The sequence below is a fragment of the Anomalospiza imberbis genome, unplaced genomic scaffold, assembly GCF_031753505.1.
Source record: "Anomalospiza imberbis isolate Cuckoo-Finch-1a 21T00152 unplaced genomic scaffold, ASM3175350v1 scaffold_1142, whole genome shotgun sequence".
Lineage (NCBI taxonomy): Eukaryota > Metazoa > Chordata > Aves > Passeriformes > Viduidae > Anomalospiza > Anomalospiza imberbis.
In genome coordinates, this window is record NW_027099534.1 from 15181 (window position 1) to 30943 (window position 15763).

A 15763-nucleotide genomic window follows, 5' to 3' on the forward strand; every position below is an offset into this window, starting at 1 on the left:
TTTGACGGAAGAGGCGGGGCTTGTGGCAGGCTTTGGGGCGGGGCTTAGCACAGAAAGGGGCGTGGTCAGGAAGCGAGTGGGCGTGGCCTGATCAAGGGGCGTGGCCATGCCCGAGGAGGAGGGCGGGCCCTGCCTGCTGGGCGTGGCCACGGCCAGCGGCCTCCCCCTGTTCTGCCGCCCGCCCCGCCCACAGGTGAGGCCATGCCCCGCCCACCCCCAAAACCCCTCCCCCGCCCTCTCCAGGCCGTGACCTTTGACCTTCTGGCCCCGCCCCCTCCCCGGCAGGTGCCGTTCTCATTGGTCGGGGCCCTGCACGGGGTTCACCTGTTCGGGGCGGCCGCGGGGGCGGAGCTTCGGCAGGCGGCCACGCCCACTGCGCACCTGGCCTGGGCCGGCTACGGGAACAGGTGAGAGCAGCCGGGGGTCACCGGGGGGTCACGGGGTCACGGAGGGGTCATGGGAGGGTCATTTGGGGTCATGGGTAGGTCAGGGGGTCACTGAGAGGTCAAGGGTCACTGAGGGGTCATTTGGGGTCACAGAGAGGTCATGGGGTCATTTTGGGGTCAGGTAAGGGTCACGGGGGTCATGGACAGGTCAGGGGTCACTGAGAGGTCACTGGGGGCTCATTGGGGGTCGTGGAGAGGTCACAGAGGGGTCAGGGGGTCATGGAGGGGTCACGGAGGGGTCAGGGGGTCACTGAAGGGTCACAGAGGGGTCACAGGGTCATGGAGGGTTCACGGAGGGGTCAGGGGGTCACTGAAGGGTCACAGAGAGGTCGGGGGGGGTCACTGAAGGGTCACGTGGTCATGGAGGGGTCACAGAGAGGTCAGGGGGTCATTTCAGGGTCACAGAGGGGTCACAGGGTCATGGAGGGGTCACAGAGGGGTCAGGGGGTCACTGAAGGGTCACAGAGAGGTCAGGGGTCATTTGGGGTCACTTGGTGTCACTCTGGGGTCACTCCGGGGTCACCGGGGGTCGTGACCCCGCAGCATCACGCTGATCGTGCTCAGCCCCGCCCCCGGCCCCTCCGGCCCCGCCCTCGCCCGGATCCTGGACTCCGCCTTCGGCGCCATGGTGAGAGCCCCTCCCAGTATAAACCAGTATAAACCAGTATAAACCAGTACAGCCCAGTATGGCCCAGTGTGGCTCCGCTCCTCCCCCCCCGGGCTCTTTACCCCATCCCAGTGTGGACCAGTATGGACCAGTAAGGTCCGGTGAACACCCACCCCCCTCCCAGTTCATCCCAGTTCATCCCAGTACCCCCCACCCCCATTCCCAGTCCCTCCCAGCCCCGTTCCCAGTGCTCCCAGTTTATCCCAGTCCCGTTCCCCAGTGCTCCCAGTCCCTCCCAGTCCCTCCCAGCCCCGTTCCCAGTGCTCCCAGTCCATCCCAGTCCCTCCCAGCCCCGTTCCCAGTGCTCCCAGTTTATCCCAGTCCCATTCCCAGTGCTCCCAGTCCCTCCCAGTCCCTCCCAGCCCCGTTCCCAGTGCTCCCAGTCCATCCCAGTTGCGCAGGTGCTGCTGCTGGGCCGGGAGGAGCTGCTGCCCGTGCGCAACGTGGAGAGGCTGAAACGGGAGCTGCGGGTGAGACTGGGAGCACTGGGAGCACTGGGAGCACTGGGATGGACTGGGAGCACTGGGAGCACTGGGAGCACTGGGAGGGGGAACTGGGAGCACTGGGAGAGGGAACTGGGAGCACTGGGGGGGAACTGGGAGCACTGGGAGCACTGGGAGGGGGAAATGGGAGGGACTGGGATGGACTGGGAGCACTGGGAGCTACTGGGAGCACTGGGGGGGGGAACTGGGAGCACTGGGAGCACTGGGGGAGGGAACTGGGAGCACTGGGATGGACTGGGAGCACTGGGAGCACTGGGAGAGGGAACTGGGAGCACTGGGAGCTACTGGGAGCACTGGGAGCACTGGGGGGGGGAACTGGGAGCACTGGGAGCACTGGGAGCACTGGGAGCTACTGGGAGGGGGGACTGGGAGCAGTGGGAGCACTGGGGGAGGGAACTGGGAGCACTGGGATGGACTGGGAGCACTGGGAGCACTGGGAGCACTGGGAGCACTGGGAGCACTGGGAGCACTGGGAGGGGGGACTGGGAGGGACTGGGATAAACTGGGAGCACTGGGAGAGGTCTGGGGGGGTTGGGGGGGTCCCGGGGTGACCCCTCCCCCTTGGCCCCTCCCCCAGGGCTGTTTCTGGCTCCTGGATTCGCTCCTCAGGCCCAGCGGGGGGTGGGGGATGGGCCCCCCCTGCCGGCCCCTCCCCCCCGGGACCCCCCGGGATGCCCTGCAGGTGAGGGACCCCCGAAAACCCCCAAAAACACCCCAAAATCACCTAAAAACACCCCCAAAATCCACCCCAGAATCACCTAAAAGCACCCAAAAATCCACCCCAAAACCCCAAAATCAACCCAAAATCCACCCCGGGACCCCAAAATCACCCCAAAACAGCCCAAAAAAAGCAAATCCACCCCAAATTCACCTAAAAACCCCAAAAATCCCTTCGGGACCCCCAAAATCTCCCCACAATCCACCCCACAACCCCCCCCCCCCGGGACCCCCAAAATCCCCCTCGGGACCCCCGAATCCCCCTGGGTCTCCTCTTGGGATGGTTCCCATAATTTGGGGAGGGGTCCCCATTATTTGGGGAGGGGTCCCCACGGTTTTAGGGTTGGTCGCCCCTCAATTTGAGGAGGGGTCCCCGTGGTTTAGGGGGGGGGCTCCCCAAGTTTTAAGGGTGGTTCCCATAATTTGGGGAGGGGTCCCCATTATTTGGGGAGGGGTCCCCACGGTTTTAGGGTTGGTTCACCCCCCAATTTGAGGAGGGGTCCCCGTGGTTTAGGGGGGGCTCCGCAAGTTTTAAGGGTGGTTCCCATAATTTGGGGAGGGGTCCCCATTATTTGGGGAGGGGTCCCCACAATTTTAGGGTTAGTCCCCCCCAATTTGAGGAGGGGTCCCCGTGGTTTAGGGGGGGCTCCCCAAGTTTTAAGGGTGGTTCCCATAATTTGGGGAGGGGTCCCCCGTGTTTAGGGTTGGTCCCCCCCCAATTTGGGGAGGGGTCCCCACGGTTTTAGGGTTGGTCCCCCCCAATTTGAGGAGGGGTCCCCGTGGTTTGCGGGGGCTCCCCAAGTTTTAAGGGTGGTTCCCATAATTTGGGGAGGGGTCCCCACGGTTTTAGGGTTGGTCCCCATTATTTGGGGAGGGGTCCCCACGGTTTTAGGGTTGGTCCCCCCTCAATTTGAGGAGGGGTCCCCGTGGTTTAGGGGGGGCTCCCCAAGTTTTAAGGGTGGTTCCATAATTTGGGGAGGGGTCCCCATTATTTGGGGAGGGGTCCCCACGGTTTTAGGGTTGGTCGCCCCCCAATTTGAGGAGGGGTCCCCGTGGTTATGGGGGGGCTCCCCAAGTTTTAAGGGTGGTTCCCATAAATTTGGGGAGGGGTCCCCATTATTTGGGGAGGGGTCCCCACAATTTTAGGGTTGGTCCCCCCTCAATTTGAGGAGGGGTCCCCGTGGTTATGGGGGGGCTCCCCAAGTTTTAAGGGTGGTTCCCATAATTTGGGGAGGGGTCCCCACGTTTTTAGGGTTGGTCCCCATTATTTGGGGAGGGGTCCCCACGGTTTTAGGGTTGCTCCCCCCTCAATTTGAGGAGGGGTCCCCGTGGTTTAGGGGGGGCTCCCCAAGTTTTAAGGGTGGTTCCCATAATTTGGGGAGGGGTCCCCACGGTTTTAGGGTTGGTTCACCCCCCAATTTGAGGAGGGGTCCCCATGGTTTAGGGGGGGCTCCCCAAGTTTTAAGGGTGGTTCCCATAATTTGGGGAGGGGTCCCCATTATTTGGGGAGGGGTCCCCACGGTTTTAGGGTTGGTCCCCCCCCAATTTGAGGAGGGGTCCCCGTGGTTTGGGGGGGGCTCCCCAAGTTTTAAGGGTGGTTCCCATAATTTGGGGAGGGGTCCCCCGTGTTTAGGGCTGGTTCCCCGAATTTGGGGAGGGGTCTCCACGATTTTGGGTGGGGGTCTCCCCAATTTGGGGGGGGGGGGTCCCCCAAATTCTCACCACCCCCCTCCAATTCTGGGCTCTCGGGGGGTGGGGGCGGGGAGGGCGTTCCCCCTCCCCCAAAATTTCACTCCCCCAGACCCAGAGCCCCCAAAATGTGGGGGTGACCCCTCCCCGTGACCACGCCCCCTACTCCATGACCACGCCCCCTACCCTGACCACACCCCTCCCCGCCCATGATCCTTATCTCTGACCACGCCCTCTTCCCAGTGACCACGCCCCCTCTCTGACCACACCCCTTCCCTCTGACCACGCCCCCTGATCCCTGACCACGCCCCCTCCTCCGACCACACCTTCTGTCTGACCACGCCCCCTCCTCTGATCACACATCTCTGACCACGCCCCCTTCTCCATGACCACGCCCTCTCCTCTGATCACACCCCTTCCCTCTGACCACGCCTCCTTCTCCATGACCACGCCCCTCTGATCACACCCCTTCATCTGACCACGCCCCTTCTCCATGACCACGCCCCCCTCCTCTGATCACACCCCCTCCCTCTGACCACGCCCCTTCTCCCTGACCACGCCCCCCACCTCTGATCACACCCCTTCTCTCTGACCACGCCCCATTCTCTCTGACCACGCCCCATTCTCTCTGACCACGCCCCCTCCTCTGATCACACCCCCTCCCTCTGACCACGCCCCATTCTCCCTGACCACGCCCATTCCCTCTGACCACGCCCATTCCCTCTGACCACGCCCATTCTCTCTGACCACGCCCCATTCTCTCTGACCACGCCTCCTCTCTCTGGCCACGCCCCCAGGAGCGGCTGCAGCGCTTTGCAGGGGCGGCCCAGACAAATTTGGGGTGCGTTTTTTGGGGAGGGGGCGTGGCTTGGCTGGGCACCGCCCACTGGTGGGCGTTGCCGGAAGCGGACTCCGCCCAGCTGCGCGCGCTGCTGGCGCCGCCGCCGCCGCCAGGGGGCGCCCTCGGGGAGGGCGTGGCCGCGCGTGACGTGCCCGTGTTCCTGCCCAATAGCAGCCCGAAGGTGAGGTCACGTGACGGAGCCGAACCTGACCCTAAGATAACCCCGAAGTTACCCCAAAACTGACCCTAAAATAACCCAAAATTAACCCAAACTTACCCCAAAACTGACCCTAAAATAACCCAAAACTGACCCTAAAATAACCCAAAATTAACCCAAACTGACCCTAAAATAACCCAAAACTGACCCTAAAATAACCCAAAATTAACCCAAAACTGACCCTAGAATGACCCAAACTTACCCCAAAACTGACCCTAAATTAACCCAAAACTGACCCTAAAATAACCCAAAATTACCCCAAAACTGACCCTAAAATAACCCAAAAATTACCCCAAAATTCCCCTAAATTCCCCAAAACTGACCCCAAATCCCCCAAACTGACCCCAAATCCCCAAAACTGACCCCAAATCCCCCGAAGTGACCCCAAATCCCCCGAAGTGACCGCAAATCCCCAAGACTGCCCCCAAATCCCCCCAAACTGACCCCAAATCCCCAAAACTGACCCCAAATCCCCCAAACTGACCCCAAATCCCCAAAACTGACCCCAAATCCCCAAAACTGACCCCAAATCCCCCAAAGTGACCCCAAATCCCCCCAAACTGACCCCAAATCCCCAAAACTGACCCCAAATCCCCCAAACTGACCCCAAATCCCCAAAACTGACCCCAAATCCCCCAAAGTGACCCCAAATCCCCCCAAACTGACCCCAAATCCCCAAAACTGACCCCAAATCCCCCAAAGTGACCCCAAATGACCCCAAACTGACCCCAAATCCCCAAAACTGACCCCAAATCCCCCAAAGTGACCCCAAATCCCCCCAAACTGACCCCAAATCCCCAAGACTGACCCCAAATCCCCAAACTGACCCCAATCCCCCAAAGTGGCCCCAAATGACCCCAAACTGACCCCAAATCCCCCAAATTGTCCCAAAACTGACCCAAAATCCCCCAAACTGACCCCAATCCCCCAAAGTGACCCCAAATCCCCCCAAACTGACCCCAAATCCCCAAAACTGATCCCAAATCCCCCAAAGTGACCCCAAATGACCCCATATCCCCCCAAAGTGACCCCAAATCCCCCAAAGTGACCCCAAATGACCCCAAATCCCCCTAAAGTGACCCCAAATCCCCCAAAGTGACCCCAAATGACCCCAAATCCCCCCAAAGTGACCCCAAATCCCCCCAAAATTACCCAAAGTGATCCTAAATTCCCCCAAAGTGACCCCAAATCCCCCAAAGTGACCCCAAATGACCCCATGTCTCCCCTCCCCCAGGTCCCGCTCCGGCTGCTGCTGCTGCGGCTGCTGCCGGGCGTGGGGGTGGGGCTGCCTCTGCGGGCCCCGCCCCTCCCTGCAGCACCTGCTCACCCAGGTGAGACCCCCCCAAATGACCCCAAAACTGACCCCAAAACTGACCCCAAACTGACCCCAAACTGACCCCAAATGTGACCCCCAAACTGATCCCAAATGTGACCCCAACTGACCCCAAACTGACCCCGCCCCTCCCTGCAGCACCTGCTCACCCAGGTGAGACCCCGCCCAAATGACCCCAAATGTGACCCCAAAACTGACCCCAAACTGACCCCGAACTGACCCCGCCCCTCCCTGCAGCACCTGCTCACCCAGGTGAGACCCCCCCCAAATGACCCCAAAACTGACCCCAAAAACTGACCCCGAACTGACCCCAAACTGACCCCAAACTGACCCCAAAACTGACCCTAAAACTGACCCCAAACTGACCCCAAATGTGACCCCAAACTGACCCCGAACTGACCCCAAACTGACCCCAAACTGACCCCAAATGTGACCCCCAAACTGACCCAAAACTGACCCCAAACTGACCCCAAAACTGACCCCGAACTGACCCCGCCCCTCCCTGCAGCACCTGCTCACCCAGGTGAGACCCCGCCCAAATGACCCCAAAACTGACCCCAAAACTGACCCCAAAACTGACCCCAAACTGACCCAAAACTGACCCCAAATGTGACCCCAAACTGACCCCAAAACTGACCCCAAATGTGACCCCCAAACTGACCCCAAACTGACCCCGCCCCTCCCTGCAGCACCTGCTCACCCAGGTGAGACCCCCCCAAATGACCCCAAATGTGACCGCAAACTGACCCCGAACTGACCCCAAACTGACCCCAAACTGACCCCAAACTGACCCCAAACTGACCCAAACTGACCCTAAAACTGACCCCAAAACTGACCCCAAAACTGACCCCAAATGTGACCCCAAATGTGACCCCAAAACTGACCCCAAACTGACCCCAAACTGACCCCAAAACTGACCCCAAACTGACCCCAAAACTGACCCCAAACTGACCCCAAACTGACCCCAAACTGACCCCAAAACTGACCCCAAACTGACCCCAAACTGACTCCAAACTGACCCCAAATGTGACCCCAAACTGACCCCAAACCCAAAACTGACCCCGCCCCTCCCTGCAGCACCTGCTCACCCAGGTGAGACCCCGCCCCAAATGACCCCAAAACTGACCCCAAACTGACCCCAAAACTGACCCTAAAACTGACCCCAAACTGACCCCAAACTGACCCCGAACTGACCCCAAACTGACCCCAAACTGACCCCAAACTGACCCGCCCCTCCCTGCAGCACCTGCTCACCCAGGTGAGACCCCCCCAAATGACCCCAAAACTGACCCCAAACTGACCCCAAACTGACCCCAAACTGACCCCGAATGTGACCCCAAACTGACCCCGCCCCTCCCTGCAGCACCTGCTCACCCAGGTGAGGACCCCCCAACTGACCCCAAAACTGACCCCAAAACTGACCCCGAACTGACCCCAAAACTGACCCCGCCCCTCCCTGCAGCACCTGCTCACCCAGGTGAGACCCCCCCAAATGACCCCAAAACTGACCCCAAACTGACCCCAAACTGACCCCAAACTGACCCGAACTGACCCCAAACTGACCCTAAAACTGACCCCAAAACTGACCCCAAAACTGACCCCAAATGTGACCCCAAATGTGACCCCAAAACTGACCCCAAACTGACCCCAAACTGACCCCGCCCCTCCCTGCAGCACCTGCTCACCCAGGTGAGACCCCCCCAAATGACCCCCAAAACTGACCCCAAAACTGACCCCAAAACTGACCCCAAACTGACCCCAAACTGACCCCGCCCCTCCCTGCAGCACCTGCTCACCCAGGTGAGACCCCCCCAAATGACCCCAAAACTGACCCCAAAACTGACCCCAAAACTGACCCCAAAACTGACCCCGAACTGACCCCAAATGACCCAAAACTGACCCCAAAACTGACCCCAAACTGACCCCAAAACTGACCCCCGAACTGACCCCGAACTGACCCAAACTGACCCCGCCCCTCCCTGCAGCACCTGCTCACCCAGGTGAGACCCCCCCCAAATGACCCCAAAACTGACCCCAAAACTGACCCCAAATGTGACCCCAAATGTGACCCCAAAAACTGACCCCAAACTGACCCCGCCCCTCCCTGCAGCACCTGCTCACCCAGGTGAGACCCCGCCCCAAATGACCCCAAAACTGACCCCAAAACTGACCCCGAACTGACCCCGAACTGACCCCAAATGTCACCCCAAAAGTGACCCCAAACTGACCCCAAACTGACCCCAAAACTGACCCCAAACTGACCCCAAACTGACCCCGCCCCTCCCTGCAGCACCTGCTCACCCAGGTGAGACCCCCCCCAAATGACCCCAAATGTGACCCCAAAACTGACCCCAAACTCAAAACTGACCCCAAATCCCCAAAAGTGACCCCAAAATAACCTCAACTGTGACCCCATAACGGAGCCCACCCCAAAACTGACCCAAACTGACCCCAAATCCCCACAATCACCTCAAATGTGACCCCGAAACTGACCCCAAAATTCCCCAATGTGACCCCAAAATTCCCCAAACCGACCCAAAATAACCCCAAAATTCCCCAAAGTTCCCCAAAGTGACCCAAAATTCCCCAAACCGACCCCAAAATAACCCCAAAATTCCCCAAACTGCCCCAAAATTCCCCAAAGTTCCCCAAAGTGACCCCAAAATTCCCCAAAACTGACCCCAAAATAACCCCCAAAATTCCCCAAACCGACCCCAAAATAACCCCAAAATTCCCCAAAGTGACCCCAAAATTCCCCAAACTGACCCCAAAATAACCCCAAAACTCCCCAAAATTCCCCAAAGTGACCCCAAAATTCCCCAAACCGACCCCCAAATTCCCCAAAGTTCCCCAAAGTGACCCCAAAATTCCCCAAACCGACCCCAAAATAACCCCAAAATTCCCCAAAGTGACCCCAAAATTCCCCAAACCGACCCCAAAATAACCCCAAAATTCCCCAAACTGCCCCAAAATTCCCAAAGTTCCCCAAAGTGACCCCAAAATTCCCCAAACCGACCCCAAAATAACCCCAAAATTCCCCAAACTGCCCCAAAATTCCCCAAAGTTCCCCAAAGTGACCCCAAAATTCCCCAAACCGACCCCAGAATTCCCCAAAATTCCCCAAACTGCCCCAAAATTCCCCAAACTGCCCCAAAATTCCCCTAATTCCCCAAAGTTCCCCAAAGTGACCCCAAAATTCCCCAAACCGACCCAAGAATAACCCCAAAATTCCCCAAAGTGACCCCAAAATTCCCCAAACTGACCCCAAAATAACCCCAAAATTCCCCAAAGTGCCCCCAAAATTCCCCCGGACCGACCCCAAAATAACCCCAAAATTCCCCAAAGTGCCCCCAAAATTCCCCCGGACCGACCCCAAAATAACCCCAAAATTCCCCAAAGTGCCCCCAAAATTCCCCCGGACCGACCCCAAACGCTGATGGGGTTTGTGGGGTCCGGGGTGGTTTTTTTTTTGGGGGTCTCCCCCACCCCAAAATCCCCTCCCCTCCCCCAGCTCGTGCCCCAGTTTTGGGGTCCCGTCCTGGAGCAGCTGCGGGGCGCCCGGCCCCCGCCCCCCCCCGCTGCCCCCCCAGGTCTTGGGGTGAGTTTGGGGGGGACCCCAAAATTTGGGGGGGGCGGAATTTTGGGGGAGGAGGGTCTTGTGGGGGCTTTTTGGGGTGAACCCCAAAATTTGGGGGGGTTCTGAATTTGGGGGGTGGACTTAGGGGGGCTTTTTGGGGTGAGTTTGGGGGGACCCCAAAATTTGGGGGGGGGGTCTGAATTTCGGGGGGGGGGGTGGGGAGGAATCCCAAATTTGGGGGGGGGTCTGAATTTGGGGGAAGGACTTGTGGGGGGGGTTTTGGGGTGAACCCCAAAATTTGGGGGGGGTCTGAATTTGGGGGGTGGACTTAGGGGGGCTTTTTGGGGTGAGTTTGGGGGGAACCCCAAAATTTGGGGGGGGGGGTCTGAATTTCGGGGGGGGGTGGGGAGGAATCCCAAATTGGGGGGGGGGCTGAATTTGGGGGAAGGACTTGGGGGGGCTTTTTGGGGTGAACCCCAAAATTTGGGGGGGTTCTGAATTTGGGGGGTGGACTTAGGGGGGCTTTTTGGGGTGAGTTTGGGGGGACCCCAAAATTTGGGGGGGGGGTCTGAATTTCGGGGAGGGGGTGGGGAGGAATCCCAAATTGGGGGGGGGGCTGAATTTGGGGGAAGGACTTGGGGGGGCTTTTTGGGGTGAACCCCAAAATTTGGGGGGGTCTGAATTTGGGGGGTGGACTTAGGGGGGCTTTTTGGGGTGAATTTGGGGGGACCCCCAAAATTTGGGGGGGGTCTGAATTTCGGGGGGGGGGGGTGGGGAGGAATCCCAAATTTGGAGGGGGGTCTGAATTTGGGGGAAGGACTTGGGGGGGCTTTTTGGGGTGAACCCCAAAATTTGGGGGGGTTCTGAATTTGGGGGGTGGACTTAGGGGGGCTTTTTGGGGTGAATTTGGGGGGACCCCAAAATTTGGGGGGGGTCTGAATTTCGGGGGGGGGGGGTGGGGAGGAATCCCAAATTTGGAGGGGGGTCTGAATTTGGGGGAAGGACTTGGGGGGGCTTTTTGGGGTGAACCCCAAAATTTGGGGGGGTTCTGATTTTGGGGAGGCTTTTGGGGGGAGGAACCCCCAAATTTGGGGGTGGGGGATTTTGGGAGGCCCTAAAAAAAAAAGGGGGGGCGGTTTTGGGGTGTCTGGGGGGTTTGGGGGGGTCCCCAAATTTTTCTTTCCCCCTTCCCCCCCCTCCTCCAGGTACCTCCTGATCCATCAGGGCCGGACCCAGAGCGGGATCGTCAAGGGGGCAGGGCAGGGTTTGTGACCCCCCCAAACCCCAAAAATTCCCCCCAAAATCCCATCATTCTCCCCAAAAACCCCATAATTTTCCCTCAAACCCAATAATTTTCCCCAGAAACCCCTAATTTTCTTTCAAAACCCCAATAATTTATCCCAAAACCCCTTAATTTCCCCCCAAACTCTTCTAATTCCCCCCAAACCCCAATAATTTTCCCTCAAACCCAATAATTTCCCCCCAAACTTCATAATTTTCCCCCAAAACCCCATAAATTCCCCCAAAACCCCATAATTCCCCCCAAAACCCCATAAATTCCCCCCAAACCCCATAATTCCCCCCAAAACCCCGATAATTCCCCCCAAAAAAACCATAATTCCCCCCAAAAAAACCCATAAATTCCCCCAAAACCCCATAATTCCCCCAAAAAACCCCATAAATTCTCCCAAAACCCCATAATTCCCCCCAAAACCCCGATAATTCTCCCCAAAAACCCCATAATTCCCCCCAAAAAAACCCATAATTCCCCCCAAAAAACCCCACAATTTCCCCCCAAAACCCTTTCAAAACCCCAAATTTCCCCCCAAAATTGCCCCCTCCGTGCCCCCCCAGGCGGGGCGTTGCCCCCCCAGCTCCGAGCCGATGCCCTCCGGCACCTCTACACCCTCCTGGCACCCCAAATCTGCCCCGAACGGGGGGGCAGGGGTGAGTAGGGACCCCCAAAATCCTTCTGGGGTTTTCTGGGGGGGCCGGGAAGCAGCCAAGGGGGGGGGGTGGGATTTGGGGGTTCAGGGGTTTTAGGGGGGTCTGGGAATGTTCAAAGGGGGGGGGGGCTCGAGGATATTTGGGGTTCAGGGTGGGCACAAAGGGGGAGTCACTATGGGGTTTGGGGGGGTCGAAATAATTTTGGGGTGCCCCCCAGGACCATCCTGACGCACATGGGGTCACTTTGGGGTCTCCAGAGGGGTCACGTGGGGGTTTTTAGGGGGCAAAATGATTTTGGGGTGCCCCCCAGGACCATCCTGAATGCACATGGGGTCACTTTGGGGTCTCCAGAGGGGTCACGTGGGGGTTTTTAGGGGGCAAAATGATTTTGGGGTGCCCCCCAGGATCCCACCGATGAATATGGGGTCACTTGGGGGGTCTCTAGGGGGGTAATTTGGGGGTTTGGGGGGGGGCAAAATGATTTTGGGGTGCCCCCAAGACCCCATCCTGACACACTTGGGGGTCTCTAGAGGGGTCATTTGTGGGTTTGGGGGCTGACACAATTTCGGGGGGCCCCCAGGACCCCATCCTGACACACTTGGGGGTCCCTATAGGGGTCATTTGGGGGTCTCTAGAGGGGTCATTTGTGGGTTTGGGGGGTGACACAATTTCGGGGTGCCCCCCAGGACCCCACGCCCGGGCCAAGCTGTGCTACATGGGGTCACTTGGGGGTCTCTAGAGGGGTCACTTGGGGGTTTGGGGGGGTGACACAATTTCGGGGTGCCCCCCAGGACCCCATCCTGACACACTTGGGGGTCCCTAGAGGGGTCACTTGTGGGTCTGGGGGACCAAAAGGACCAGGCTCACACACATGGGGGTCACTTGGGGGTCTCTAGAGGGGTCATTTGGTGGTTTGGGGCTGACACAGTTTCGGGGTGCCCCCCAGGACCCCATCCTGACACACTTGGGGGTCTCTAGAGGGGTCATTTGTGGGTTTGGGGGCTGACACAATTTCGGGGTGCCCCCCAGGACCCCATCCTGACACACCTGGGGGTCCCTATAGGGGTCACTTGGTGGTTTTGGGGGTGACACAATTTCGGGGTGCCCCCCAGGACCCCATCCTGACACACTTGGGGGTCCCTAGAGGGGTCACTTGGTGGTTTGGGGCTGACACAATTTCGGGGTGCCCCCCAGGACCCCATCCTGACACACTTGGGGGTCTCTAGAGGAGTCACTTGGGGTTTTGGGGGCTGACACAATTTCGGGGTGCCCCCCAGGACCCCACGCCCGGGCCAAGCTGTGCTACATGGGGTCACTTGGGGGTCTCTAGAGGGGTCATTTGGGGGTCCCTAGAGGGGTCATTTGGGGGTTTTGGGGGCTGACACAATTTCGGGGTGCCCCCCAGGACCCCACGCCCGGGCCAAGGTGTGCTACAAGGGTTCACTTGGGGGTCCCTAGAGGGGTCACTTGGGAGTTTGGGGGGGTGACACAATTTCGGGGTGCCCCCCAGGACCCCATCCTGACACACTTGGGGGTCTCTTGAGGGGTCATCTGGGGGTCTGGGGGACCAAAAGGACCAGGCTCACACACATGGGGGTCACTTGGGGGTCCCTGGAGGGGTCATTTGGGGGTCCCTAGAGGGGTCATTTGTGGGTTTGGGGGGTGACACAATTTCGGGGTGCCCCCCAGGACCCCACGCCCGGGCCAAGCTGTGCTACATGGGGTCACTTGGGGGTCCCTAGAGGGGCCACTTGGGGGTCTGGGGGACCAAAAGGACCAGGCTCACAGACTTGGGGTCACTTGGGGGTCCCTAGAGGGGTCACTTGAGGGTCTCTAGAGGGGTCATTTGTGGGTTTGGGGGGTGACACAATTTCGGGGTGCCCCCCAGGACCCCATCCTGACACACTTGGGGGTCTCTTGAGGGGTCATTTGGGGGTCTGGGGGACCAAAAGGACCAGGCTCACACACATGGGGGTCACTTGGGGGTCTCTAGAGGAGTCACTTGGTGGTTTGGGGGCTGACACAATTTCGGGGTGCCCCCCAGGACCCCATCCTGACACACTTGGGGGTCCCTAGAGGGGTCATTTGGTGGTTTGGGGGCTGACACAGTTTCGGGGTGCCCCCCAGGACCCCATCCTGACACACTTGGGGGTCCCTATAGGGGTCACTTGGTGGTTTGGGGGACCAAAAGGACCAGGCTCACACACATGGGGGTCATTTGGGGGTCCCTAGAGGGGTCACTTGGTGGTTTGGGGCTGACACAATTTCGGGGTGCCCCCCAGGACCCCATCCTGACACACTTGGGGGTCCCTATAGGGGTCATTTGGGGGTCCCTAGAGGGGTCATTTGGGGGTCCCTAGAGGGGTCATTTGGGGGTTTGGGGGGTGACACAATTTCGGGGTGCCCCCCAGGACCCCACGCCCGGGCCAAGCTGTGCTACATGGGGTCACTTGGGGGTCCCTAGAGGGGTCATTTGGGGGTCCCTAGAGGGGTCACTTGGGGGTCTGGGGCTGACACAATTTCGGGGTGCCCCCCAGGACCCCATCCTGACACACTTGGGGGTCCCTAGAGGGGTCATTTGTGGGTTTGGGGGTGACACAATTTCGGGGTGCCCCCCAGGACCCCACGCCCGGGCCAAGCTGTGCTACATGGGGTCACTTGGGGGTCCCTAGAGGGGTCATTTGGGGGTCTGGGGGACCAAAAGGACCAGGCTCACACACATGGGGGTCACTTGGGGGTCCCTGGAGGGGTCATTTGGGGGTCCCTAGAGGGGTCATTTGTGGGTTTGGGGGGTGACACAATTTCGGGGTGCCCCCAGGACCCCACGCCCGGGCCAAGCTGTGCTACATGGGGTCACTTGGGGGTCCCTAGAGGGGCCACTTGGGGTCTGGGGGACCAAAAGGACCAGGCTCACAGACTTGGGGTCACTTGGGGGTCCCTAGAGGGGTTACTTGAGGGTCTCTAGAGGGGTCATTTGTGGGTTTGGGGGGTGACACAATTTCGGGGTGCCCCCAGGACCCCATCCTGACACACTTGGGGGTCCCTAGAGGGGTCACTTGTGGGTCTGGGGGACCAAAAGGACCAGGCTCACACACATGGGGGTCACTTGGGGGTCCCTAGAGGGGTCATTTGTGGGTTTGGGGGGTGACACAATTTCGGGGTGCCCCCAGGACCCCACGCCCGGGCCAAGCTGTGCTACATGGCGCTGCCCACCCACACCGGGTGCTGCCTCCTTCGGCCCGACCTGACGCTGCTGCTGCTGCTGCTGCCCCCCGGGACCCCCCGAGAGCTCCTGAACCCCACGGCTCTGAGCGCCCTCAGTGCCCTGGGCCACGGCTGAGAGCCCCCCAAACCCCACCCGAGAGCCAATAATAATAATAATAATAATAATAATAAAAATACCCCAAACTTCCTGACCTGGAGAATGTGCTGAGGGTTGTTGTGGGCTGTGGTGGAGAAATGGGAAGGGGAAAATGGGAAGGGAAAGGGAGGGAAATGTGGAAGGGGAAGGGAGGAAAGTGAGGGGGAAAAAGGGGGAAATGTGAGGGGGAAAAGGGGGAAATGTGAGGGGAAGAAGGGGGGGGAAATGTGAGGGGAAAAAAGGGAAAATGTGAGGGCGAAAAGGGGGGAAAATGTGAGAGAGAAAAGGGGGAAATGTGAGGGGGAAAAGGGGGAAATGTGAGGGGGAAAAGGGGGAAATGTGAGGGGGAAAAGGGGGAAATGTGAGGGGAAGAAGGGGGAAATGTGAGGGGAAAAAAGGGAAAATGTGAGGGCGAAAGGGGGGAAAATGTGAGAGAGAAAAGGGGGAAATGTGAGAGAGAAAAGA

General features: G+C 59.2%; 1 protein-coding gene across 1 annotated transcript; it reads left to right on the forward strand.

The window, feature by feature from the left end:
* The first annotated feature begins 66 nt into the window (after positions 1-66).
* On the forward strand, positions 67-15289 carry FUZ (fuzzy planar cell polarity protein). The gene is given in 13 exon segments (XM_068177859.1): positions 67-193; positions 286-407; positions 990-1074; positions 1515-1583; positions 2194-2298; positions 4820-5044; positions 6315-6368; positions 6370-6411; positions 9925-9981; positions 9983-10011; positions 11196-11254; positions 11845-11937; positions 15108-15289. Coding segments are annotated over 13 exon segments (1197 nt in total). The 5' UTR covers positions 67-106; the 3' UTR covers positions 15278-15289.
* The last annotated feature ends 474 nt before the right edge of the window (positions 15290-15763 follow it).